At 40.5% G+C, this 10,395-nt stretch overlaps 1 protein-coding gene across 1 annotated transcript in view; it reads right to left on the bottom strand.

The window, feature by feature from the left end:
- NPTN (neuroplastin) overlaps positions 1-10,004 on the bottom strand; it is a 68,927-nt gene extending 58,923 nt beyond the window's left edge. Inside the window, exon 1 of the mRNA XM_058542031.1 lies at positions 9,780-10,004. Within this exon, the coding sequence (XP_058398014.1) occupies positions 9,780-9,870 (91 nt within the window). The 5' untranslated portion in view covers positions 9,871-10,004. The remainder of the gene's footprint in view (positions 1-9,779) is intronic.
- Between the last annotated feature and the right edge of the window lie 391 nt (positions 10,005-10,395).

The following is a 10,395-nucleotide window of genomic DNA, read 5'->3' on the forward strand; positions in this document are numbered from 1 at the left end:
TCAATGCTGGAGCTGCTATGCTATTTTTTTCCTATATGCTCCACAATGGTTTCCAGCCTGCTCAACTTGTATAACCAAAAAATTCTAAGTTAAATTTAACATATTCCTTCAATCTATGGATTGAAAAGTATTTCACAGATAGCTGCACACAGGACAGGGACATCTTGTTGCCTTTTTTTCCCTCCAAGAAGCAATGTTCAAAAATGAGAAAATAATCTTGCTACTCTAGGATCTTGAACATGAAAGGCAAATGATTCTTCAGTGATGGTCCTGCTTTCCATGTCCATCCCTTCCCTTGGCCAGTGTTCAAGTCATTCTGTACTCACCAGAAATGTGCCTCACACAACAGCATCAGAGTAAGCATTCAGCTCGGAATAAACAGTAATGCTCTCAGCCCTGTACTCAACCAGTAACTCAAAGGTAGGGGCTATGAAATAAGAACATAAGCTCTAATTTAAAAGAAAGGACAACTAAACATACTGGGAAACCTGTGCTTTGATTATGATATTCAAATTACTACAGCTTCCCCCTTTGCCCAAGTTCAAATAGAAAAAAAAAAAATTAGACAAGTAATGACTAATGTATTAACTCAACAATGCTATATTTTCTTTACTAATAATGACTAGTAACAGTACAGGTTGATATTACTGATAAATGCCTTGTGAAAATCCTTACTGTTTACAAAAATCATCAGATTGTTCCAGACCACATGGCATATTAAAAATAAAACAAAAAACAAACTTACTCTATACTTGAAAATGCTGTTTTTCAAACACGAGTCTCATGGCCCATTAATGAATTATGAAATCAATTTAGAAGGTCACAACAGTTTTCTTTAAATATGTTACAGAGTAAGGTTAAGTATTGTTTCACAAAACATTACATATTTCCGCATATACTCAGTCACAAATAAAATCTATTCCTCTATCAGAGTCACAAACAAAAGTCTGAAAGCCTTTTTCTAAAGAGTTTTTGTATTTTTAAAGTCATTCAACATGATTACATGTGAACCAAATTATTTCTATTTTACTAATATAAGCTAATCTTTACTAACCACATTTCAGCACCGAGAAAATTTTATTTTATTTTATTTTTTTGTGTGAGGAAGATCAGCCCTGAGCTAACATCTGTGCTAATCCTCCTCTTTTTTTGCTGAGGAAGACCAGCTCTGAGCTACCATCTATTGCCAATCCTACTTTTTTTTTTTCCCCCCAAAGCCCCAGTAGATAGTTGTATGTCATAGTTGCACATCCTTCTAGTTGCTGTATGTGGGACGCAGCCTCAGCATGGCCGGAGAAGCAGTGTGACGGTGCGCACCCGGGATCTGAACCCGGGCCGCCAGTAGCAGAGCATGCGCACTTAACCGCTAAGCCATGGGGCCGGCCTAGCACCTAGAAAATTTTAATTTGTAATATTAATTTTTCAGGTTTTTGGGGGGTTTTTTTGGTGAGGAAGATTAGCCCTGAGCTAAGGTCTGTTGCCAATCCTCCTCTTGTTGCTGAGGAAGATTGGCCCTGGGCTAACATCCGTGCCCATCTTCCTCTATTTTCTATGTGGGACACCTGCCACAGCATGGCTTGATAAGTGGTGCGTAGGTCCACGCCTGGGATCTGAACCTGTGAACCCCGAGCTGCCAAAGTGGAGCGCGCGAACTTAACTCCTCCGCCACCAGGCCGGTCCCCAGGTTATTTTTAACATAACAAGCAGCAAGGATGTAGCTGATAATTGTTGAAACTAGATGATTATACGGGAGTTTATCATATTATTCACTCTACTTTTTACATGTTTGTAATTCTAACAAACATGTAAAAGAAAAAAAAGAAAAGAAAAGGGATCTACCTAACAGATACAAAGAATATAATGAATACATATGTAAATTGAGACTTTTGACACATTGTTTCTAAGGAATATCAATCTAGGAACTTCCTCAGATTTAATTCAGGTAACACTTGGGCTGCATTATTCAACTGTAATAGACAGGTTTAGAGATCTTAAAAAAATACATACGGGACAGGAGAAACTAAGTCATAAATAAAAAACAAACCTCCTCAAAGAATAACATAAAAATTCAATTAGTTAAGTGTGCTTCATTGTCTCTTCATTCCCTCTTGAATAGTCAACTACTTTTCACCCAACGGAGAGAACACAAAATATCTACCTACCTAGCAGTGATTTTCATTTCTTAATTGTTTAATTCACACTGGCAATTTTCCCAGCAAGTTTAATATGAGATCTCTAGAAACAGACACCGTTCTGCCTTCCTTGAAACAACAATAACAAGTGTTGTTTGAAGTAGCCTTACAGGCAGTTGGATTTCAAATCGTACATGCCTCAAAGTCAATTTCCCTTATTTCCAAAAAGTAAGTTTCTAAAAACTTATTAAAACAGAAAGTATTCTCTCTCTATGCCCTTTACCCACTAGAGGCAGTACCTAAACTGTAAGGTCAATAGAACTGTGTAATTTTAGAACTGGAGGGGCCTGCCCGGTGGCGCAAGCTGTTAAGTGCGCGCGATCCGCTGGGGCGGCCCAGGGTTTGTGGGTTCGCAGGTTCGCGTCCCAGGCGCACACGGACGCACCGCTTGGTAAGCCACGCTGCGGTGGCATCCCATATAAAGTAGAGGAACATGGGCACGGATGTTAGCTCAGGGCCACTCCTCCTCAAGAAAAAGAAGGGGAGGATTGGCATTGGATGTTAGCTCAGGGCTAGTCCTCCTCACAAAAAAAAAAAGAAGTGGAAGGGAATTTAGACATTATCTAGTCCAGTGGTTTTCAAATACTGTCCTCAGGAAGAAAAGAATCAGTGGCATAATAATTTATATGTGCAAGCACACTCTACTTTTTTTTTTTTTAAACCTATCTTTCTGCATATGGAACATTTTGCCTTGTTAGTATTCCATCAGAAAAGGATTTGATATTTTGTCTTGTATTATATATTTAATCACTTTTAGAATATGAGTATACATTTGGATATGATTAAAACTATTGGTATAATTTGGAACTTAATTTGTTTTCTAACAATAGAGCCTTACATAACATACAGAACCCTGACACTTTCAGAGTGATTTTACATTTCATTGTCTAGGCAACACTTACGTGTAACAATGACAGAAACCAAGATAAAACAAAGGGAAGCGAAACATATCTAAATTGACATACTTCTATAAAATACCATAAAGCATACCATAAGGTTCCAGTAATTAAGATTATTTGGAAAGAAGGCTAGTCTTAAAACATTCCATAATTGTTTTCAGAAATGCAAAAGAATACCATTCAGTACTCTTAAGTACAGGGAACTTAAGATGTTTCCATCAAAGCTGACCACAGTCTGCTTTAATGTAAAGATAAGACTGGGGTTTTTTAAACTTGACACAACCAAAACAAGAAACAAAACAAAAAATCAGTAGGTGTCTGAGGAACATTAAATAAGCCTCCCACTAACCTACTGTATGCAAATAAATGTAGATACTTAGGAAATTCTTTAAATATTTAGTAAACCCCATTTCCACAAAGATAGACCAATTAAAAGTTCTAAGCAATCAGGTAAAAATAACCTCAAGTTAATCAGGTTTGATTACCAAATGTATATCTTTGTATATACACAAAAGCAAACAAAGAAAAAGTTAGGCCTACTTTCAATTTTAGATAACATAAGTTGGAATTAGGTGCAAATCTTGACTCCCTCTCCTAAACAGAATAAACTCTTGGAAAACAAATACATTTTCTTCTGTATTCAATTTTTAAAATTTAGACATCAATATCACTGGAATAATGTTTTTACATAGGATCCACAGTATTTCACTTTAAATTCAGTGAGAAGTTTATTTATATATATAAGCCTATAAAATGTAACAGTTTATAATCAACTAATTTTACTGGAGAGGTTTCCCAACTTCCCAAAGCTAATCTTGACCAACTAAAATCAGGAATTCTGAAAAAAATCCACAAGAATCTCACAAACAAGTTTAAAAATGCATTACCTAAGGTGTTTAAAATTAAACTCCATATCATCAATGGGTTTTTTTTTTTTTTTTGCTGAGGAAGATTCGCCCTGAGCTAACATCCGTTGCCAATCTTCCTCTTTTTGCTTGAGGAAGATTCGCCCTGAGCTAACATCCGTGCCAGTCTTCCTCTATTTTGTATGTGGGTCACCACCACAGCATGGCCACCAATGAGTGGTGTAGGTCTGTACTTGGGACCTGAACCTGGGCCACCAAAGCAGAGAGAGTGTCAAATTTAACCACTAGGCCACAGGGCTAGCCCTCATCAATGGTATTTTTAAAAATTTATGTAAAATGATCATGTTTTGTTTAAAGAGGCAAACGAAAAGCCAAGCCAATTGTTCACAGGAGGTGATTTTGCACCATTATTTTAATTTTGATGTGTAAATATACTTTAGAGGTCCCTGGTCCATTTATTCTTTCTCACAGATTCTGTTTTTCCAGATGCTCCTCAAACAAAGATTCATCCCTCATCCTTGCATCCTGCTTTTTTCCCTGTACTACTGTGGCCTTTCTTCTGTTTTTTCCCTTTCTCTTATGATTTCATTCTCTACTTCTGACCCTGTCCAGACTGTGCTCTCACTGTAAACAATAAATTGAATAGAATGCATCAGAAAGTTTTTCACAGAATGCACTTCTTCCAAAACTTCCTTGCATAATTTCAAACTTTCACTGACCATCTCCTGTATGATATCCAAAATCACTACTCATTGCTTTCCCACATATTTCATTTGTATATGTATTAGAAATATGTTACCTTACCTCCCTCCCAAATTGTCTTATAAACAAAATCTTTTCATAAATCCAGCAAAGTTTCAGATGTTACATATGAAACATCTTACTTTGAAAAAGTACCTCAAACTAAATAAATGAAAAACAACGTCCAAATTGACAGAGCACTTTTCTAGTCATATCTGGTCATCTTTGCAGGTCCAGTTACATAATTATTTCTATTTAAAAAATTAAAGACAATACAATAACATTTCACCTTTTATTAATGTCTAAGGGTATACTCCACAAGAGAAAATGTTTCACATCAAAATTGTTTTTTTTTTTTTGTGAGGAGGACCAGCCCTGAGCTAACATCCAATGCCAATCCTCCTCTTTTTTTTTTTTTTTTTTGCCGAGGAAGACTGGCCCTGGGCTAACATCCATGCCCATCTTCCTCCACTTTATATGGGACGCCGCCACAGCATGGCTTAACAAGCGGTGCGTCGGTGCACACCTGGGATCCGAACTGGCGAACCCCGGGCCACCACAGTGGAACGTGTGCACTTAACCGCTTGCGCCACCGGGCCGGCCCCCAAAATTGTTTTAATGAGAAAAATAAAAGGATTCCTTCAAGACAAAATAGTCTAATTTCTCATGAGGATTTGTATAACTCACACAAAGTCAGACCTGTATTAAACTTCAATCTTAATTTATGGCAAATGTTTGGACTGTGGAACACATTTATATTTAAGAGCTTTTATTTTCTTTTGTTGTTTTAAACCTTGGTATATTAACAGGTTAAGCTCTATTATGTCTGGCAACACAAAAACCCATCTGCGTCTCTTTCTAATTTGGATCCAGTAACCTTGAAAAACAAAGACTAAGAGCCCAGGAACCAGGTCCTGATGTAGTAACACAGCCTTTCCTCCCCAGACCCTTGCCCAATATCTCATGCATGGGTGCTCCATTATATCAGCAGTGACAATTTTGTCACCTGCCTGAGAAACTGGAGGTTTATGCTCCTTAGGAAATGCTTTATTCGAAGGCAAACTATTTCTTCCGATCATTTAAAATTGTATTTGGATTAATTACGTTAAGATCTGTCGCTTGACATTTGGCATGTCATTTGTGCCACAGCTGCCATAGATAACATCTATCTTCTGTTGCTCATTTCAGTTCACCCGAAGAAGAGATGCACAATCAACAGCAAAGACACATCTAAAAATGTACTCAGGGAAAGAAAATTGCCCAAACCACTGAAGCAAACAGCACTTGACAGCAAAGAAAAAGATTCATGAATCATCTAATGCAAATACTGCCATTGTTACAAAGCACCATGTTCACAACTATTTAGTATCACCCAAGCAAAATGCTTTCTTACAATTTAGCTTGTTAATAATAAAATTCATTAGACTCCTTATTTTCTCCCACTAAACAGAGTTAATTATCCAATTTATATTTTCAGTATGAATATATTACATTTTTACACTTCACTCCACATTGATTCATCAGCTACCATCTCCAACACTCCCACTGTTTGCCAGGCACCATATTCTATTTTTCTTATTCACAATAGGATTCTATGAAAAGGTGATACCTAGCCCATATAAAAAGATAGTTCACCGGAAGAAAAAGAAAGCCATGAAATCTCCCAGACAATGAAATGGAAATATGAACTTCCTCACTAGAATTGGCAATGCAGAGGCAGTGCAGCAGGTCACTTTTCTTAAAAAGTTACATAAGCAAAAGCACAAATCTCTCTGCTGGGGCCTTCAAATGGCCTACTTAACTTTATTCAAGATGACAGCAGCATTAACAATTAAGTGTTAGATATACACATGAAAAATAAGTAATTAATAATGCTACTTTTTAAAGGATAGTAGTAATAGCTAACATTTACTCACTATAGTGAGCAAACATTTAGTACATATAGTACTGTTATGCCACATATAGTAATGTGAATGTTACATATAGTAACATGTTACATACAGCAACAAGTATTACATATAGTAAAAATTTACTCCCTAACTGAGACTCAATACATGCCAGGAAGAAATCTAAGTGCTTTCTGGACATTATCTCATTTAATCCTCACATCATCCCTAGAAGATTGACATTATTATAAACCCGATTTACAGATGATACAACTGAGGTTTGGAAGTATTAAGCACTTTACTCAAGGTCACTTAGCTACAGAGAGCTGGGACTCAAACCCAGGTCTATCAGGATCCAAAGTCTGTGCTCTTGATCACCATATAATACTGCTTGGTTCACACTCATTCAATTTTAATTTTAGTCTAAAGCTTCTGAATGTCTTATCAGGAAGGTTACTTTTTAGGGCAAGCTTCTTCCTTTAAAATGAACTACATTTTTCTTGATAGGCACAAAAATCAACACCTTAAATAAGGATTTTACTTGAAACTGTGGTCCTACAAGTCTAAATATTTGGATGGGAAACAAAGTCTATCTGAATGAAAGCCTTGAATCTCTAGGGTATTGGCTCACAACTGGAAGACACTCTGAGGGTCATCTAGCCCAAATTCATTTTAGGAATAATGAAACAGAGACATTCAGTAAAACATCTATACTCAATCTAAACTACCACATACCCAATCCAGAAACAGGTTTGGGGTTTCTTTTTTTTTAAGTCATCATTTTAAATAGATAATCTAACATTTCAACATCATACAGAGCATGATATCCATTTCTGAAGCACTGTAAGAAAATACAAACTCCATGACATGAGGTCATTATTGTAGGACTATTACCAGTTAAAAGCTTGAATCTTATCACATGGTATGTTACAGAAACTATAAAATGGCATCCTTACTTATATAGACTCAAACTCAAAAAAGAGCCATTTCTTCCTTAAATTAAATTTACATTCATTTTGGTCACCTACAAGCACAGCTTCACTTCATCACTCATGTCATGTGACTGAACTCAAGCTCATCTCAAGGAAAAGGCTGCACTATGCTGTATTTAGAACCCAGATCACGGTCAACAGCCAAATGAGTCTTTGCAGACCTCTCCAAAAACTCTGCTTTAGTTGCTAAGAAACTACAAATTCACCATATTATAAATCATTGAAAGAAACTATGCCAGCACAGACTAAACATGTTAAGATCAAGAATCTCTCACCTATTGTGCCAAATGAAACCATGCTATTTCCACAAATCAAATAGCTGAAATTAGTATTAGGCGTCTTTAAGTCATATTGTTAACACAGACTAAAAACTGATAAGACAAATCAGACTAACTCTACTCTGCCTCCCACAGTGGCCTCGTGCTTGGGAGGAAAACAGGAAAAACACCCAATATACTTCGCATATTCAACGCTAGAGACAGAAAAATGTTTTCTTCCTGACCCCTGCAGTGATAATTCAACTCCATGAAGCATATATAAGATTTGATTAGTACAATTTGGTATAACAAACACCTATATTTAACCAATGATGTTTTTTCGATCTCTTACTGATATTTTCACCATAATGTTCAGCATTTTAAGCCTGGATTCTCTTTAGAATGCTTAATTCCATTGGTTCTATCATCGATTTTTTTTTAAATGAAAGTCATTTCAGCTATTCCAACAAAAATAATTTTAAATTGTTCTAGCATTAACAAAGAATCATTGAAGGATTAGCAAAAATAATTTATAGTTAACTCTCTCATACTGACCTCATAAATTCTTTCCTATAAAAATGTTTTTTAAACCTCTTAAACGTTCTTTCCACAAGAGCAGAAACCGGTTCACAATACTTCTAGTTTCACCTCTGAAAGATCAATCCAGCAGCTAAATTGTAACGCATGCCTTCAACACTCAATCTTTTTTGTTTAGGTCCCCCATCACAATGATTCTCCACCATTTCTCCACCTGCTCTAAAGAGCTTCAGTTCAAAAACCCAATTCTCTGGTTTCCACTGTACCCTGCACACATCTCAGGAACTACTTTTTGTTCCTCAGAAATAACGTCTCTTCTTGTCTTGAAACTTTTAGAGCTTAAAAACTCACTTCCTCCATCTCCCTCTCTCCAGTCACTGCCTTGAATCCCACCACTGCAGTTCCAGCTATGTGTCCCTGCCTTCCCAAAGGCCCAACCAACATCATACAGCACTTGCCACAACTCAGCTCCTCCCTTCTCTAACATATCCTCCACTCTGCAAACCAACATCACACCCCCGGCTTCCTGCATTTTACTCCCTTCCCTTATTTTGTCCTCCTCCACCCCATCTCTATACCCAGGCAGCCCTCTTTCTCTAACAAATATTCCTCCACCTCAGATTCAACCCTTTCTCCCCATCCTCTGCTCGTTTTTCCTCTCCTTATTTAGAAACTCCTTTTTGCTCTCCCAACCACTACCCTAGAATACCCAACACTCCACCCTCCTTAGTAAACCCAGCCCTCTTCCCCCATCTCGTTTAGAGCCACTGCTGCCTCTTTCCAGATCCCCTACTGCAGTCAACCCACTACCTTAGCTTTCCACCCACCTTCCCTCCATATCCAACGTTCCCTGATCCTTTACCCCCTTAAGACTCTAGTACTCTGCTCAGTATTCTTCAGGACTCCTTTCTCCCAACGTCTCCCTTATTTTTTAAGGATGTCATCAGACTTATGGGGCCCCAGCAGCACCCTAGACGACCGCAGCGACCGGGCGCCCCGTTCTCTTGGGGAGCCTGACTGACACCACTCCCCGTCGCCTTGAACACAGATGCCTGTCTTCTTTAAAAGCTACGCCCCCTCCCCATCCGCCCCCGCTACTCCAGCTCTTCACGCCGGCTTCCTCGGTGTCCCCTCCCCGACTCGGAGCCACCAGCCCCACGACGTGGAGCCTCTAAGTCAGCAACACCTCCGGCTCTTATCGGACGCCCCCACCTCTCAACAGGCGCCTCCGGTTCTCACACCCGCGCCTCTCCGAACTCCCGACCGGCATCTCCTCCTCTCGGTCCGCAGCCCCTCACACTCCCGACCGGCCCCCTGCCCGGCTCCGGCACCTCCTCCGCCCCGGACGGCCCCTCTGGCCGCCGGCGTCCCTCGGCCCCCGCGCGGCCCGCCCCCGGCGCCCCGCTTACCGTTCTGAGCGGCGCCTGGCCCTGGGAGGAGGGAGCCAGAGACCAGCAACAGCGAGAGGGCCAGGGCGTTGGGGAGCGACGAGCCCGACATCCTCCCTGCAGACTACTGCACAGCGAATGGGCCGGGGCCGGGGCCGGAGCCGGGGCGGGGGAGGGAGGGGAGGGAGGGAGGGGGTGGGCGAGCGCGCGAGGGAGTGAGAGAGGGAGGCAGCAGCGGCGGCCGGGCTCCGTCCTTCCCCGTCCTCCTCCTACCGCCGCAGCGCCCAAGCCTCGCGAGACCTTCCCTCCGGGCCGGGGGCGGCTGAAGAGCGACGACGGCAAGGATCGCGAGAAGAGGCGGCCTCGACGGATGCTCCAGCCTCTCGGGCTCCGCGTCCCCGCCCCTACAGAGGCTGATTGGCCTAGAGCGAGGTCGGTCACGTGCCAAGGGCGCTTCTGGCCACGTGACGGGGCAGGGCGGGGCTCCTCCAGCTCTCTCTTTGCCCTGGGGAACTGAGAAGCCTGCGTTCAGCTTATCCCTCTGAAACGGGAGCGCCCATACATAAGAGGAAGGTTTGGGAACATAATGTATTTCCTCCACCCATCCTGCCTTTCATTTGTTGGAGCTGTTGCCTGC

The sequence above is a fragment of the Diceros bicornis genome, chromosome 5, assembly GCF_020826845.1.
Source record: "Diceros bicornis minor isolate mBicDic1 chromosome 5, mDicBic1.mat.cur, whole genome shotgun sequence".
NCBI classification, from domain to species: Eukaryota; Metazoa; Chordata; class Mammalia; order Perissodactyla; family Rhinocerotidae; genus Diceros; species Diceros bicornis.